The sequence below is a fragment of the Denticeps clupeoides genome, chromosome 17, assembly GCF_900700375.1.
Source record: "Denticeps clupeoides chromosome 17, fDenClu1.1, whole genome shotgun sequence".
Classification (NCBI taxonomy): domain Eukaryota; kingdom Metazoa; phylum Chordata; class Actinopteri; order Clupeiformes; family Denticipitidae; genus Denticeps; species Denticeps clupeoides.
The window spans coordinates 9,047,630-9,064,862 of NC_041723.1; the positions used below are offsets into that span (position 1 = coordinate 9,047,630).

The window sequence follows — 17,233 nt, forward strand, 5'->3', positions numbered from 1 at the left end:
AGAGAAGAATGCAGCAGCTCTGAAGACTGAAGCCCGGCAGGTTTTTCTCCTGAACAGAGATGACTTCTGTTCGTCCATTTTGTTTCATTTTGCAGGGTCTGTTGCTGGTTGGCTTTTATCAAGTTGAATCCGGGAATGTCCTTGTCATCCCAGGCGAGTTCAGCCACTGGCACAACATGCGTGTGATTGTGGAGGAGCTGGTGCAACGCAACCATTCAGTAACTGTGTTGGTCAGCACTGCTTCAAACACGGTGAAGTACGCAAAAGAAGAAGGCTTCAGATTTCAGTTCTTCAGCGTGTCTCGTGAGGAGCATGAGTTCAGTGCAATGTGGGATGAGATGACAGACATCTGGGTGCAGTACCAAAATTCCACTATTCTGCACACTGTTTCAAGAGTGATTGACTTAATGAAAAATGTGAGCGCCTTTGAAATATGTGAAGCAATGATTAAAAACGAGACGGTCATGGGCACATTGCGACAGTCAAAGTTTGATGTTGTCCTGTACGATCCCTTTACCCCTTGTGGTGACCTGCTGGCGGACATGCTCAATGTGCCTTTAATCGTAGTCATGAAAATGTTCTTTGGATATGCTTTGGAGAGAATTTGTGGACAAATGCCATCCACTCCATCCTACACACCGACTCACCCCGTGCGCTTCAGTGACCGAATGAACTTTCCGGAGAGAGTGCAGAACTTCCTGCAGTACGTCATGCTTACGACCATATTTTATACTCTGGGTAATGTACAACTGAACCCCATGTACAGTGAAATTAAAGGTAAGAAGACTGTTTTAATGCACTGCTTTTCAAATATTTTGTCAATTTTTGTAGATAACTTCTTCATAAAAACACACAATAAAGAAAATCCCTCCCAAAAATTTGTATACTGTGGAATTTGTAATTATATGCCTTGTGCAGTATACATTAGTTTACCATATATTTTCACACTCTCCCTGCAATAGCTCAGCACCCAAATCATTGTCCTAATTAGCCATTACATTAAAGAGACAAGGTTCTGTTTATATTAACTACTATTGCCACGTACAGTGGTGTAAAAAGTGTTCACCGCTCTCTGAGTTCTTACTCTGAGTTCTTCATGTCACATGTCACATTTAAATGGTTCAGATCATCAAACAAATTAAAATATTAGTCAAAGACAACACAAGTAAACACAAAATGTGGTTAAGTGAAGAATTATATTATAAGAGAAGAAAAACAAAGTGACAAAGTGATTGTCCCCTAAACCTAATAACTAGCTGGGCCACCCTGACTAGCAACAACTGCAATCAAGTGTTTGCGAGTCTTTTACAGCACTGTGGAGGAATTTTGGCCCACTCATCTTTGTAGAATTAGTTCAGCAACAATGGAGGGTTTTCATGCATGAACAGCTTGAGGTCACGAACAGACGGCCGGACATTCTCCTTTAGAAAATGTTCAGGTCCTGAAGCAGCGACACAGCCCCAGACCATCACACTACCACCACCATATTTTACTGTTGGCATGATGTTCTTTTCTCTGAAATGCGGTGTTACTTTTACACCAGATAAGCTTAACTGAGGCAAGTGAGGCCTGAAGTTCTTCGGATGTTGTTGTGGGGTATTACCTTTTCCAGACTGATCTCAATTACTTTCTTTCTCATTTGTTCTTGAATTTCTTTGGATCTCTGTATGTTTCGACCCTGGTCTAGGGTCAGGAACATAGCAAATGGGACAAAGGAGCTGAAACTCCAAACGACGTGATTGCACTTATGGCTAACCGTTTACTACAAAGAAAGATATATGAACAAACAAAACACACACTAAGCGGTTCTGGTCAGTTATGATTCAAGTCTATGTTATATTCTTGTCCTCTGGTCACAATCCTTCCATTCACTTCCTTGCTTCACACCAACACCCACTCATCTTGTCCCAAAGCAGATGCCATTTTGAGCCCTCTTCCCTATTACAGCCCACCATTCATGACAGGAAGGGGAGGAGTCCAATCATGGGCTGATGAGGAGCCACCCTGCAACATTACAGAGAAAGAGAGAGGGAGGCAGACACACAAACAGAACATACGCATACTCTGCCACGGGACGTCACACTGTATGGTGTGTAACATTTGAGGATATTTGGGTCTACATCACTTTGTCAGTCTTATTTAAGTGCATTCTTGATTGAGAACAGATGTGGCAGAAATAAGACCTGGGTATGGCTAGAGATATTAAATTAGATATTAAACATATTACTGTTCAGTTATGTTTCAATGTGGGGTGTCACTTTGTCACACAGGGTCATTGAAGTTTTTTCCTCCCTTAATAATAAAATCCTTCACTAAAAAAACACATTTGGTATTTACTTATGTTGTCTTTGACTAGTATTTATTGTTTTTTGACGGTCTGGAACATTAAAATGTGACAAAGTAGACAAAAGTAAGAAAGTAAGAAAGGGGCAAACACTTCACACCACTGTATATTCACTGGCCACTCTATTATTAGTATGCAATGATTGGTACCCTCACATTTCATCCTTTGGAGTCTCCTCCAATAAAAAATATCCATCCACATAATAAATTAATTTGTGTTCAGGAGAACCAGTCACATTATGTGACTCAATTGGAAAAGCTGAGATTTGGCTCATGAGATCATACTGGAACTGGGACTATCCTCGACCTTTCCCTCCAAACTTCGTGTTCATTGGTGGCTATCACTGTAAACCTCCCAAGCCTCTTCCAAAGGTAAGGCTCAACCTTCAGAAGCTCTATGTTTAAAAGTTCAATGCTTGGAAAGTTATATTAACAGGAGAATTTTCTGGCTCATTTTAGGATATGGAGGACTTCGTACAGAGCTCTGGAGATGATGGAATTGTAATATTCTCACTGGGTTCCATCTTTAAAAATCAAAATTTGGAGATGAGTAACAAATTTGCCTCAGCACTTGGAAAAATTCCACAAAAGGTTAGCATCTAGTGCACATGCTGCTTGTGAAAATATGAGTAAATCTATTATGCTTTTTCCTCTGACCCCAGGTCTTGTGGGCTCTCAGGGGTGAGAAACCAGAAACTTTGGCCCCAAATACAAGAATTTATGACTGGGTTCCTCAAAAGGATTTACTAGGTAATAATTTATGTTCAAGATTCTTCAACGATTTTTGCTTTTCCCTTTCAGTTAGATGTCTGACTTGGTTTCTTGCTTTTTACCAAAGGTCATCCAAAGACTAAAGCCTTCATTTCACATGGTGGATCTAATGGAATATTTGAAGCCATTTATCATGGGGTACCAATAGTGGGAATTCCTTTGTTTGGTGACCAGTTTGAAAACATATTATTCATGAAGAACAAAGGGGCTGCAGTCATGCTGGACTTCTTCAAAATGGAAGCCGAAGACTTGGTGGAAGCCCTAGACACAGTGATAAATGACCCATCGTATGTAACACATATTTTTATATTTGAACAAATACATGACTCTTATGGTTCTTTCATACTGTTCATAATGTTCACTTTCACTAGTTTGAACCTCAATTTAGTTCTGTTTTTGTTTTCGTAACCAAAAGTTTCCAGGTTCAAATCCTGAGTTGCAAAAATGCCACTGAGGCTCCCTTAAGCAAGATACAGATTGACGTCAGTCATGATTATGGGCTCTGACCTCCTACTGCAAATCCAGACAAACTGACACTTCTGAACATGATCCAAGTTCTATTTAGTGCTGAGATAAGACATCAGTGAAAACACAATTTATGAAATATTGTGATTGAAAAAAGTTTGTTGTTTTCTTACCTGTGAACTTGCAGTTGCTTACTTCAGAAATTTCCATTTTAACTCCAGGTACAAAAAGAACATGATGAGAATGTCAGAACTCCATCACGACCAGCCAACAAAACCTCTGGATCGGGCATTGTTCTGGATCGAGTTTGTCATGAGGAATAAAGGAGCCAAGCACCTGAGAGTACAGGCCCACAATCTCACCTGGTTCCAGTACTACTGCCTGGATGTGGCAGTGTTTCTGCTGGCTGTGGTGGGACTCTTCATATTCCTCATGGTGAAAACGTGCTGCTTCTGCATCAGAACGTGTGGCAGGAGAACCAGGAGGAAGAATAAAACTGAGTGATGAGGGGAATAAAGGGGACTGTGCCCTTGTCCACAGGATTTTTTTTCTTTAAAATGTGAAAATTTCTATCTGATCTGGTCTTCCATCCACACAGAAATGGTATTTCAAGAATGTTTTTTTTCTGAAACTGGCTCCAGAGTAAAGGTTATTCTCTCGCGTTATTTTGTGGGCAGCAAGTGGCTTTTTTTGGGTAAATGCTGGTATATTAGCCCAACCGCCAACCTGACCTATAATCCTAAACACATCATACATCCAACAATGGCAGATAACACGTTTGTGGTTGTGCTGCAGGGTGGTAGTAGCCTAGTGGTTAACACACTTGCCTATGTGTACCCAGGTTCAAATTCCACTTAAAACCGTTGTGTCCCTGAGCAAGACACTTAAACCTATGTTGCTCCAGGGGGACTGTCCCTGTAACTACTGATTGTAAGTCGCTCTGGATAAGGGCGTCTGATAAATGCTGCAGAATTTCATAAAGCAACTAAAATAAATCCTTTAATACATTTTACATTTACATTTACATTTACAGCATTTATCAGACACCCTTATCTAGAGCGACTTACAATCAGTAGTTACAAGGACAGTCTCCCTGGAGCAACTTAGGGTTAAGTGTCTTGCTCAGGGACACTTCTAGACACTTTGTGAAATTAACATTAGCAAGACATTCCCTGATCTACATTTACATATATGGCATTTATCAGACGCGACTTACAATCAGTAGTTACAGGGACAGTCCCCCCCTGGAGCAACTTAGGGTTAAGTGTCTTGCTCAGGGACACAATGGTAGTAAGTGGGATTTGAACCTGGGTCTTCTGGTTCATAGGCGAGTGTGTTACCAACTAGGCTACTACCACCTACAGTTCTACAGTTAAAGACTTAAGAAAGGGTAGTTTACTACTCTTGCAGACACAGGATTCTAATCAGTTGGACTAATTTTTGCGCATACTGAAAGATAACAGGCTCAGCCAACGGAAGGACTATGCTGACTTAGGTTGTGTTAAGGACATTATCCAGGAACAATTACAAGGTCTAGGGAAAATGCATGGTCATAGATGGACACAAAGTGCAGAGAAAATGGCAAAAAATTAAGGTAAAATCTTATTGATTCTTATGACAAGCCAAAACCGTCAGGATTCGGTTAAGAAGGGGTTACTCTGAATCCGGGGCTCATCCTGTGTTGTTATGTTTCCTGATGTGAAATCTAAATTTTGAATTCAAATTTCAGTTTCAGTCAAAAATTACCATCATAGACATAATCATTATTCTAAAACACATTTTCAAATCACACAATCTCATATAAAATAAATATATATATATATAAGTGCTCCCTAGAGAGTTTTGTGTTATGATTGAATTGATTGAATGCAGTATGTGTTCAGTCAATGAAGAATGTAATTTATGCAATTCATATCTCAAAGTACTGAATGAACGGCATTTGAACATTTGTAAGAAGAGTAGGTCCTGAACCACTTTAAATTAATTTTTACTAAAACAAAACTTTGTAATAGTGCACAATAGCACAAAAACAATTAGGTTATTTTACTGCTTAACTCAGACCATTTAAATTTACAGCATTTATCAGACGCCCTTATCCAGAGCAACTTACAATCAGTATTACAGGGACAGTCTCCCTGGAGCAATTTAGGGTTAAGTGTCTTGCTCAGGGACACAATGGTAGTAAGTGGGATTCGAACCCGGGTCTTCTGGTTCATAGGCGAGTGTGTTACCCACTAGGCTACTACCACCCTACACCCTACAGACCACAAACATGTCTGTGAACCAGATAATCAAGAAAGCTAAGGATTGAAACCCCACAAACCACCGTGTCCTGTGCAAAAATTGCCTGAAAAGTCCTAAGGTTTCCTGAGCATTACTTGTAATTTTTAAGCAATTCTGGATAAGACCTTAAATGTTAGGGGCAATGATCAAAAGTGGAACAAGCAATAACTGATAAGTGGAGCCTTTGAAATCCAGATTGAATCGATAGCAAATGAATTAGAGTTGGATGTTTGCTCAATACGTCAGACACGTGACACAATATCCACTCCTGGGTGAAGACCACAACCTTTGGGCGAATCAGAGTGAGAAAAGTGAAAACCTTATCCCCGTGACAATTTCCGTGTACCGCTGAGATATCTGGTCATGCAGGGATGATTTCCATCCATCATTTCTGTTTCATTTTGCAGAGTATCCTGCTCTTTGGCTTTCAGAATGTACAGAGTGGGAATGTCCTCATTCTTCCAGGAGAGTTCAGCCACTGGCACAACATGCATGTGATTGTGGAGGAGCTGGTGGAACGCAACCATTCAGTGACAGTGTTGGTCAGCACTGCTTCAACCACGGTGAAGTATGCAAAAGAAGAAGGCTTCAGGTTTCAGTTCATTACCTTCCATGTGGTGACCTGCTGGTGGACATGCTTGATGTGCCTTTCATTGTGGTTATGAAACTGTTCTTTGGCTATAGCTTGACCACATACAGGATATGTGGTCAAATGCCATCCACTCCATCCTACACCCCAACTCAGCCTGTGCATTTTACTGACCGAATGAACTTTCAGGAGAGAGTGCAGAACTTCCTGCAGTACATCTTCCATACGCTTATGTTTTTTGCAGTGATGCATGTGCAGATGCAAAACATCTACACCGATATTAAAGGTAAGTTTGTCCAAATGCTTGAGCATGACTACAAAGAGATTTATGAAGGATAGCAACCTTTTTTTGTGTCAATTTACTCATAAACTTATTGTTCATATCATCTTGACGTATAATGGAAAAGTGCATTGTGAGATTATACAAAAAGATGGCCAGATCCGAAATTTCATGGGTACTGCACCAGTTTGTCATGGTGAAGGAAAAGATAAGTATAGTTGCCAGGCATATGATAATTATCATATCTGAATAATAATTAATTGGAATTATTGACATTATGTAATGTCAATAATTCCAAAAACCCATATTGTACCATAATTGCACTGAGCAAAGCACCGTCCCCACACACTGCTCCCCGGGCACCTGTCATGGCTGCCCACTGCTCACCAAGGGTGATGATTAAAAGCAGAGGACACATTTAGTTGTGTCACTGTGTGCTCTCCAACCCTACAACCGTAGGACTTATCATTATATCATATCCAACCATGCACTGACACCATTTGCAGGCTCACTCTACCCTGGAAGGGGGTCCCTCTCTGTATCACTCCTTCCCAAGGATTCTTCCTTTCTTTTTTTCTCTCTCCTAGAGTTTTTTTTTTGTGTGGAGTTTTTCCTTGTGTGCAGAAGGGTCAAGTGTGGGGGGTGTCAACTGTAGGGCCTGTCAAAGCCCATTGAGACATACTGTATGTGATTTTGGGCTATATAAGAAATAAATGTTGTTGTTGTGTTTCACAATCATTTCACTTTCACTTAATTTTACTCCTTCATTTTACTTCTAATTTTATTAGCATGACAATATATGTGTAAATATATGTACACACAAAATTTAATCCTTGTTCAGGAGAACCACCTCTCATGTGTGAACCATTTGGAAAAACTGAGATTTGGCTCATGAGATCATACTGGGACTGGGACTATCCTCTGCCTTTCCCTCCAAACTTTGTGTTCATTGGTGGCCATCACTGTAAACCTCCCAAGCCTCTTCCAAAGGTAAAGCTAAGCCACATGACCTCCAGAGGCAATATATTCAAAATGTTTGTTATGCTATATTTAACAGGCTAAATTTCTGTCTGATTTTAGGACATGGAGCAGTTTGTGCAAAGTTCTGGAGACGATGGCATTGTGGTCTTTTCACTGTATTGCATACTGCTGCATGACAAAACATGAGGTGAACTAATTTGATTGACTTCTGACATCAGGTCATGTGGGGTTTCATTGGTGAGAAACCAGAATATTTGGCCCCAAATTCAAAAATTTATGACTGGAATCCTTCAGAATGATTTACTTGGTAATAATTTACACTAATCTACTTCTACTTCATCTATCATTTTTGCACATTTGTTAAATGTGTGACTTGGTTTCTTCTTCTTTCTGGATCGAGTTTGTCATGAGGAATAAAGGAGTCAAGCACCTGAGAGTACAGGCCCACAATCTCACCTGGTACCAGTACTTCTGCCTGGATGTGGCAGTGTTTCTGCTGGCTGTGGTGGGACTCTTCATATTCATCATGGTGAAAACGTGCTGCTTCTGCAAAGTGCTGCAAAGAGAACAGGGAGGAAGAATAAAATAGAGTGATGCGTGGATAGAGGATGCACATGAAGATACACATGACAATGTATTAATTGGTGGCAGTACAAAGTCCCTTGTAAATATGGTGGGATGTGTCAGGAAGGGCATCCACCGAAAGAAAGAGCAGGAGGACAATGGCCACAATTGTTTATTCAATTGTTTGTGGATTCCATAAACAACAAAAATATCACATTACTGTATTTTTCTTTGATGCACTCCATATTGTGACAAATTGGACACTGCTGTATAATTTCATATTTTTAATTTGACAAAGAAATAGTTTTAAATTAATTAGAATTTTAGTAATATTCAAGAGAGCAGGACATTTTGGGTCCATGGCTTAGTGCTGATAGGGGAGTCTTGTGGGGAGTGGATCACCACTTGTCACGGGAGGGATTGTGTGGTGCACATGCAGACATCGTGGATGAGCTTTGGGAGTCGGGAGGTCTGGAGCAGGTTGAACGGGGGAGTTCCTCTGATCAGATAGGATACAGGTTGGAGCGGGATGGGGGGAGTGTAGAGGAACAGGCTGCCTTGTGCAGTCACTCCGAGGTGGGGGCTGCAGCACACGGTGGGGAAACAAAGGCAATCATTACCATGGCCATGAAAGGCTGTGTGGGGCCATCAGAATTCAGTGTCATCAGAATAAGGTCAGTACCTGTAAGTTACACACAGACAAGCCGAGAAGGCAAAATCTGTATCTGGGGGGTGAGAGCGTGGTTGGTATCATTGGGGTCCAGAAAAAGAGCAAGCAAGGGCAATCCAAATAGTAGAGTCAAAAGGGTCAATAGGCCAAAAACTATCTAGGCAATAGTGAAAGGTGAGCTGCAAAAATGGGAATTGCACACAAAAAAACCCCACAATTGACAAACAAGCTAAAGACAACATGGTGGCCGGACCTTTATATGGGATGCTATATCAAGGTTTCTTCACACTAGCTTCTGGGCTTCTTCTTACATTCACCCAGCTTCTGCTCTGGGGTGCAGGCTTTTTATATGGAGTTTGCTCCTTGCTCTTTCTCTATCTTTCCCCTCTGTACATGTGCCTGCTTTTCTCATTTGGGGCTCTCAGTAACATTGGCACCATTTTACATGCAATATTTCTATGATTCTGCAATAGTAATCTAACTATGTCAATAACTGAGAAACTATTAATTCCTGTAATGTCTATTGTGGCATGCATCTGTATGTCCAGGTAACATCAGAAGAGTTAAAATACTTAGCTAACAATTAATGGAGTCAGATTAATAGTGAAGTGAAGTGATTGTCACATGTGATACACAGCAGCACAGCACATGGTGCACACAGTGAAATTTGTCCTCTGCATTTAACCCATCACCCTGAGTGAGCAGTGAGCAAGCGCCCAGGGAGCAGTGTGTGGGGATGGTGCTTTGCTCAGTGGCACCTCAGTGGCACCTTGGCGAATCGGGATTCGAACTGGCAACCTTCTGATTACGGGGCCGCTTCCTTAACCGCTAGGCCACCACTGCCCAGGGTCAGGGTCAGTGAAAGATCTGACGTCCACCCTTTACTTCCAAGTTGGATTAGGTTATGCTCAGGGTACATTGCTCTGTGAGCTCACCCCCTTAGTATGGTTGCACTACTCTGTCATCATGGCGGAAGGTGTGAGTTTTCATTAGAGCTCAGATAAAATTGTAAAGGTATTTGAAATCATAATGTAAAAATCATGCTTACTTCATTTATATCATATTTCCTAATTGTGTGATTGGTCAGACAAACAGTAAAAAACAATAAATGGAATGATTATGTTTATTTTATTGCTATAAGGCATTGCAATGAATATATCCACAGAATTAAAGGCGATAGGCAAAGCTAAAAAATGCAACCATGAAGTTGGCTATTCAGAAAGTCCAATAGAGAGGATTGATATGTTGGTTGTAAAGACTCCATAGGTCTAGGTCAATCAGTAATATAAACGTCCTATCTGGGGGTTTGCAAAACACATCAGACACGTGACTCGGCAGTCTCCGCCCCTGGGTGGAAGCCACAACCTTTGGTCTGGTTATTTTCACATGAAATCTGACAGAGAAGAATGCAGCAGCTCTGAAGACTGAAGACCGGCGGGTTTTTCTCCTGAACAGAGATGACTTCTGTTCGTCCATTTTGTTTCATTTTGCAGGGTCTGTTGCTGGTCGGCTTTTATCAAGTTGAATCCGGGAATGTCCTTGTCATCCCAGGCGAGTTCAGCCACTGGCACAACATGCGTGTGATTGTGGAGGAGCTGGTGGAACGCAACCATTCAGTAACTGTGTTGGTCAGCACTGCTTCAAACACGGTGAAGTACGCAAAAGAAGAAGGCTTCAAATTTCAGTTCTTCAGCGTGTCTCGTGAGGAGCATGAGTTCAGTGCAATGTGGGATGAGATGACAGACATCTGGGTGCAATTCAAAAATTCCACTATTCTGCACACTGTTTCAAGAGTGATTGACTTAATGAAAAATGTGAGCGCCTTTGAAATATGTGAAGCAATGATTAAAAACGAGACGGTCATGGGCACACTGCGACAGTCAAAGTTTGATGTTGTCCTGTACGATCCCTTTACCCCTTGTGGTGACCTGCTGGCGGACATGCTTAATGTGCCTTTAATCGTAGTCATGAAAATGTTCTTTGGATACGCTTTGGAGAGAATTTGTGGACAAATGCCATCCACTCCATCCTACACACCGACTCACCCCGTGCGCTTCAGTGACCGAATGAACTTTCCAGAGAGAGTGCAGAACTTCCTGCAGCACGTCATGCTTACGACCATATTTTATACTCTGACTCATGTACAACTGAATCCATTGTACAGTGAAATTAAAGGTAAGAGGACTGTTTTAATGCCCTGTAAACACAATAACCACAAAATGTGGTTAAGTGAAGAATTTTATTTTAAGAGAAGAAAAACAAAGTGACAAAGTGATTGCCCCCTAAACCTAATAACTAGTTGGGTCACCCTGACTAGCAACAACTGCAATCAAGTGTTTGTGATACATTGCAATGAGTCTTTCACAGTGCTGTGGAGGAATTTTGACCCACTCATCTTTGCAGATTTAGTTTAGCAACAATGGAGGGTTTTCATGCATGAACAGCCAATATAAGATCATGCAACAGCATCTCAAAAGGACTCAGGTCAAGACTTTTATCCAGGTTACTCCAAAGTCTTCCTTCTCTTTTTCTTCAGCCGTTTAGAGGTGGACTAGCTGGTGTGTTTTGGATCATTGTCCTGCTGCAGAGCCCATGTTCGTTTCAGCTTGAGGTAACGAACAGATGGCCAGACATTCTCCCTCAATATGTCAAACAAAATGTCTTTCAGGTCCTGAAGCAGCGAAACAGCCCCAGACCATCACACTACCACCAGCATATTTTACTTTTGGCATGATGTTCTTTTCTGAAATGTGGTGATAAGCTTAACTGAGGCAAGTGAGGCCTTGCCTCTTCGGATGTTATTGTGGGGTTCTTTGCAACCCTCTTGGGTGCGTCGTTGCTGCACTTTTGAGTAATTTTGGTCGGTCAGCCACTCCTGGGAAGGTTCACCACAGTTCCATGATTTTTGCCCTTTGTGTATAATGGTTTGGAATGTTCCTGACCCAGGTCAAGCAAATGGGACATCTCCAAACGTCACGATTGCACTTACGGCTAACCGTTTATTACAAACAAAGATATATGAACAAACAAAACACACTAAGCGGTTCTGGTCAGTTGAGATATGATTCAAGTCCATGTTACATTCTTGTCTTCTGGTCACAATCCTTCACTTCACACCAACACCCTCTCTACTTCACACCAACACCCTCTCATCTTGTCCCAAAGCAGAAATCATTTTGAGCCCCCTTCCCTATTACAGCCCACCAATCATGACAGGAAGGGGAGGAGTTGATGAGGAGCCACCCTGCAACATTACAGAGAAAGAGAGAGGGAGGCAGACACACAAACAGAACATACACATACTCCATTACGGTACGTCACACTGTATGGTGTGTAAAATTTGAGGATATTTGGTTCTACATCACTTTGTCAGGCAGGTCTTGTTAAAGTGCATTCTTGAGAACGGATGTGGCAGTAATCAGGCCTGGTGTGGCTAGAGATATTAAACTCAAGTGTGATGAATCTCTGTTCAGTTATGTTTCAACAGGGGAAGTCACCTTTGTTTTTTCCTCCCTTAATAATAAAATCCTTCACTAAAAAAACACATTTGGTATTTACTTATGTTGTCTTTGACTAATATTTACTGTTTATTGACGGTCTGGAACATTAAAATGTGACTAAAAGTGGACAAAAGTAAAAAATCAGGGAGGGGCAAACACTTTTTCACACCACTGTATACTCACTGGCCACTCTATTATTAGTATGCAATGATTGGTAACCTCACATTTCATCCTTTGGAGTCTCCTCCAATAAAAAATATCCATCCACATAATAAATTAATTTGTGTTCAGGAGAACCAATCACATTTTGCGACTCAATTGGAAAAGCTGAGATTTGGCTCATGAGATCATACTGGAACTGGGACTATCCTCGGCCTTTCCCTCCAAACTTTGTGTTCATTGGTGGCTATCACTGTAAACCTCCCAAGCCTCTTCCAAAGGTAAGGCTCAACCTTCAGAAGCTCTATGTTCAAAAGTTCAATGCTTGGAAAGTTATATTAACAGGAGAATTTTCTGGCTCATTTTAGGATATGGAGGACTTCGTACAGAGCTCTGGAGATGATGGAATTGTAATATTCTCACTGGGTTCCATCTATAAAAATCAAAATTTGGAGATGAGTAACAAATTTGCCTCAGCACTTGGAAAAATTCCACAAAAGGTTAGCATTACATTTACAGCATTTATCAGACGCCCTTGTCCAGAGCGACTCAGTATTTACAGGCACAGTCCCCCTGGAGCAACTTAGGGTTAAGTGTCTTGCTCAGGGACACAATGGTAGTAATGGGATTTGAACCCGGGTCTTCTGGTTCATAGGCGAGTGTGTTACCCACTAGGCTACTACCACCCTAGCATCTAGTGCACATGATGCTTGTGAAAATAAGATAAAATCTATTATGCTTTTTCTCTGACCCCAGGTCTTGTGGGCTCTCAGGGGTGAGAAACCAGAAACTTTGGCCCCAAATACAAGAATTTATGACTGGATTCCTCAAAAGGATTTACTAGGTAATAATTTATTTTCAAGATTCTTCAATGATTTTTGCTTTTCCCTTTCAGTTAGATGTCTGACTTGGTTTCTTGCATTTTATCAAAGGTCATCCAAAGACTAAAGCCTTCATTTCACATGGTGGATCTAATGGAATATTTGAAGCCATTTATCATGGAGTCCCATTAGTTGGAATTCCCTTGTTTGTTGACCAGTTTGAAAACATATTATTCATGAAGAACAAAGGGGCTGCCGTCATGCTGGACTTCTTCAAAATGGAAGTCGAAGACTTGGTGGAAGCCCTAGACACAGTGATAAATAATCCATCGTATGTAACACATATTTATATATTTGAACAAATATATAAATAGGGTTCTTTCATACTTGGAGCATGTTTGCTAATGTTCAAATTCACTAGTTTGAACCTCAATTTTGTTCTGTTTTTGTTTTGTTATACTAAGTTTGTTTGTTCAATGACAATAAAGTCTTTAAACTTAAACCTTAACTTTGGAATTTGCCAAGAGGGAAGATGGCTGACACCGCACATAGACAGCAGTATTATGAATGTATAGGGAAGACAGGGCAGAGAAAGGATGATGTATCACACCTGGGCTGTATAATGTATTGACTGGAGATAGACAGGGGATTGGTGGCCTAGTGGTTAAGGAAGCAGATTTGTAACCAAAAGTTTGCAGGTTCAAATCCTGAGTTGCAAAAATGCCTCTGAGGCTCCCTTAAGCAAGATACAGATTGATGTCAGTCATGATTATGGGCTCTGACCTCCTACTGCAAATCCAGACAAACTGACACTTCTGAACATGATCCAAGTTCTATTTAGTGCTGAGAAAATATATTAGTAAAAATGCTATTTATGAAAAAGTCATCTCTGTTCAGGAGAAAAACCTGCCGGCCTTCAGTCTTCAGAGCTGCTGCATTCTTCTTCGTCTGATTTCATGTGAAAATAACCAGACCAAAGGTTGTGGCTTTGTTGTTTCCTTACCTGTGAACTTGCTTACTTCAGAAATTTCCATTTTATCTCCAGGTACAAAAAGAACATGATGAGGATTTCAGAGCTCCATCACGACCAGCCAACAAAACCTCTTGATCGGGCATTGTTCTGGATCGAGTTTGTCATGAGGAATAAAGGAGCCAAGCACCTGAGAGTACAGGCCCACAATCTCACCTGGTACCAGTACTACTGCCTGGATGTGGCAGTGTTTCTGCTGGCTGTGGTGGGACTCTTTGTATTCCTCATGGTGAAAACGTGCTGCTTCTGCATCAGAATGTGCTGCTGGAGAACCAGGAGGAAGAACAAAACTGAGTGATGAGGGGAGTAAAGGGGACTCTGCCCTTGTCCACATTCTTTAAAATGTGAAAATTTCTATCTGATCTGGTCTTCCATCCACACAGAAATGGTATTTCAGGGCCCCAAGAATGTTTGTTTTCTGAAACGGGCTCCAGAGTAAAGTTTCTTCTCCCGTGTATTCGTGTGGACAGCAAAGTGGCTTTTTTTGTGGGTAAATGCTGGTATATTAGCCCAACCCCCAACCTGACCTATAACCCTAAATGCATCATACATCCAACAATGGCAGATAACACATTTGTGGTTGTGCTGCAGCGGCTGCAACTAAAAGGAATCTTTAAATACATTTTCTTCTAGACCCTAAAGTACCATGGACTGAGACAAAATGTATGATTATGAAAAGATTATAATATTCTCTAAATTCTAGATATACTCTAAATACTCAAAATTTACAACTTTAGAGAGGACTCAGCTAATCAAATTTTATTTTCATTTTGGAATACCATACAATGAAATTATTACTGCTCTTGCACATAGACACGGGATTCTTATCAGTTGTACTAATTTTTGCGCATACTGAAAGATAACAGGCTCAGCCTATGGAAGGACTATGCAGACTTAGGTTGTGTTAATGACATTATCCAGGAACAATTACAAGGTCCAGGGAAAATGCCTGGTCATAGATGGATATTCACAAAGTGCAGAGGAAATGGCTTTAAAGCCAAAAAAGAAGAAGTATTAGACAAATTGGATTCTGTGGGGCCATCATATTGGCATAAACGGAGACTTCACAGGAGATAATACTTCTCAAAGGAACCTAATTATATTTGACACATTGATTTATATGACAAGCTAAAACCATCAGGATTTGCTCCGGAAGGGGTTACTCTGTGTTGTTATGTTTCCTGATGTCCGCCTAATGTTCCTGAAACATACAGTTATATTTTCCATACTGTGAAAACAACACTGGTAAATGAAACACAGGATGTAGATAGATGAAAGTGAAGTGATTGTCATTGTGATACACAGCAGCACAGCACACGGTGCACACAGTGAAAATTGTCCTCTACATTTAACCCATCAGCCTTGGTGAGCAGTGAGCAGCTGTGGGGACGGTGCTTCGCTCAATGGCTCCTCAGTGGCACCTTGACGAATCGGGATTTAAACCGGAAACCACTGCAGTGGTGGCCTAGCGGTTAAGAAAGCGGCCCCATAATCAGATAGGCTGCAGATGAGAGTCAGTTTACACTGCAATTCATTCAATTGAAAGGTTTTACACATGTGCAATCAAAATTTCAGTTTCAGTCAAAAATTACCATCATTGTTTGTCATGTAAATGTAAAATTCAACCATAATCATTATTCTAAAACACATTCTCATATTCTAAAACACAATCTCATATTAAATAAATTAATAAATATATATATAGTGGAGGAAATAATTATTTGACCCCTCGCTGATTTTGTAAGTTTGTCCAATGACAAAGAAATGAAAAGTCTCAGAACAGTATCATTTTAATGGTAGGTTTATTATAACAGTGACGGATAGCACATCAAAAGGAAAATTGAAAAAATAACTTTAAATAAAAGATATATATATATAAGATTCGGTTATTTTGCTGCTTAACTCAGCATGCTCTCAGTGGGTGTTCTTAGCTCATGAGACCACAAACATGTCTGTGAACCAGATAATCAAGAAAGCTAAAGATTGAAACCCCACAAACCACCGTGTCCTGTGCAAAAGTTGAGTGAAAAGTTCTAAAGTTTCCTGAGCATTACTTTTAATTTTTAAGCAATTCTGGATAAGAACTTAAGTGTGAGGGGCAATTGTGAAGCCTTTCAAATCCAGAGTAAATCATTAGTGAATGAATTATAGCTGGATGTTTGCTCAATACATCAGACACGTGACACAATATCCACTCCTGGGTGAAGACCACAACCGTTGGTTGAGTGAGAAAAGTGAAAACCTTATCCCTGTGACAATTTCTGTGTACCGCTGAGACATCTGGTCATGCAGGGATGATTTCTAGCGATATTGCATCGTAGGGGTGTTGAAATTAATCATATAATCGATGCATCGCGATGCAGACGTGGGCGATATTGCATCGTAGGGGTGTTAAAATTTATCTTATAAACGATGCATCGAGATGCAGACATGGACGATTTTGCATCGATGCAGTGCAGAACATAATCAATAATATCATGATGATGTGGAATTCAATTTCAGCTTGATCTGGGAACAGCAACACTCTGGGTAGGAGTTTTACGCTGCACGTATTTTCACGTGACCAATTTGGACATTACACGTACCAAATATTACTGCTTTTATGTAATACAAAATGAAATAATACAAGGACCTCGGATCCTCTGCTTGGTGGAGATGTCGATCTGCATCAGGACCGGGGCAGACGATTAACTCCGCCCACAACATAGTGCCGTGTGTACTACCAGTATATATAACTTACAAGGTGAGTGCAGACAATTTTTCTGCTCTGGAGCAAA

General features: G+C 40.8%; 3 protein-coding genes across 6 annotated transcripts; all 3 read left to right on the forward strand.

Moving 5' to 3' along the window:
* On the forward strand, positions 1–4,244 carry LOC114766568 (UDP-glucuronosyltransferase 2B17-like). Its single transcript, XM_028957429.1, has 6 exons — positions 1–777; positions 2,567–2,715; positions 2,803–2,934; positions 3,006–3,093; positions 3,182–3,401; positions 3,801–4,244. The coding sequence occupies exons 1-6, from the start codon at positions 60–62 to the stop codon at positions 4,081–4,083; spliced, it is 1,590 nt and encodes a 529-aa protein (XP_028813262.1). The 5' UTR covers positions 1–59; the 3' UTR covers positions 4,084–4,244.
* Positions 4,245–4,672: 428 nt separating this feature from the next.
* Positions 4,673–14,613, forward strand: LOC114766898 (UDP-glucuronosyltransferase 2A1-like). 3 transcript variants are annotated; one of them, XM_028958250.1, is made up of 5 exons: positions 4,673–6,454; positions 6,547–6,737; positions 7,573–7,721; positions 7,812–8,019; positions 14,557–14,613. In XM_028958250.1, the coding sequence occupies exons 1-4, from the start codon at positions 6,234–6,236 to the stop codon at positions 7,896–7,898; spliced, it is 648 nt and encodes a 215-aa protein (XP_028814083.1). In that variant the 5' UTR covers positions 4,673–6,233; the 3' UTR covers positions 7,899–8,019; positions 14,557–14,613. The 3 variants fall into 3 exon arrangements, with proteins under 3 accessions (XP_028814083.1, XP_028814082.1, XP_028814084.1); XM_028958249.1 differs by lacking the exon at positions 14,557–14,613 and adding an exon at positions 8,113–8,869; XM_028958251.1 differs by lacking the exon at positions 14,557–14,613 and adding an exon at positions 8,113–8,869 and having other exon boundaries at positions 4,673–6,430.
* Positions 10,350–14,754, forward strand: LOC114766896 (UDP-glucuronosyltransferase 2B20-like). Of its 2 annotated transcripts, none has more exons than XM_028958247.1 (6): positions 10,350–11,121; positions 12,738–12,886; positions 12,974–13,105; positions 13,362–13,449; positions 13,538–13,757; positions 14,472–14,754. In XM_028958247.1, the coding sequence occupies exons 1-6, from the start codon at positions 10,404–10,406 to the stop codon at positions 14,752–14,754; spliced, it is 1,590 nt and encodes a 529-aa protein (XP_028814080.1). In that variant the 5' UTR covers positions 10,350–10,403. The 2 variants fall into 2 exon arrangements, with proteins under 2 accessions (XP_028814080.1, XP_028814081.1); XM_028958248.1 differs by having other exon boundaries at positions 12,741–12,886.
* The last annotated feature ends 2,479 nt before the right edge of the window (positions 14,755–17,233 follow it).

Bases quoted from the DNA above. Each gene is read 5' to 3' on its own strand.
- LOC114766568 (XM_028957429.1), top strand. From the start codon at position 60: ATGACTTCTGTTCGTCCATTTTGTTTCATTTTGCAGGGTCTGTTGCTG. The intron at 778-2,566 runs GTAAGAAGACTG...ATTTGTGTTCAG, and splicing joins CATGTACAGTGAAATTAAAG to GAGAACCAGTCACATTATGT. The intron at 3,094-3,181 runs GTAATAATTTAT...TTTTTACCAAAG, and splicing joins TCCTCAAAAGGATTTACTAG to GTCATCCAAAGACTAAAGCC.
- LOC114766898 (XM_028958250.1), top strand. From the start codon at position 6,234: ATGATTTCCATCCATCATTTCTGTTTCATTTTGCAGAGTATCCTGCTC. The intron at 6,738-7,572 runs GTAAGTTTGTCC...ATCCTTGTTCAG, and splicing joins CATCTACACCGATATTAAAG to GAGAACCACCTCTCATGTGT. The intron at 7,722-7,811 runs GTAAAGCTAAGC...GTCTGATTTTAG, and splicing joins CTCCCAAGCCTCTTCCAAAG to GACATGGAGCAGTTTGTGCA.
- LOC114766896 (XM_028958247.1), top strand. From the start codon at position 10,404: ATGACTTCTGTTCGTCCATTTTGTTTCATTTTGCAGGGTCTGTTGCTG. The intron at 11,122-12,737 runs GTAAGAGGACTG...ATTTGTGTTCAG, and splicing joins ATTGTACAGTGAAATTAAAG to GAGAACCAATCACATTTTGC. The intron at 13,106-13,361 runs GTTAGCATTACA...CTCTGACCCCAG, and splicing joins TTGGAAAAATTCCACAAAAG to GTCTTGTGGGCTCTCAGGGG.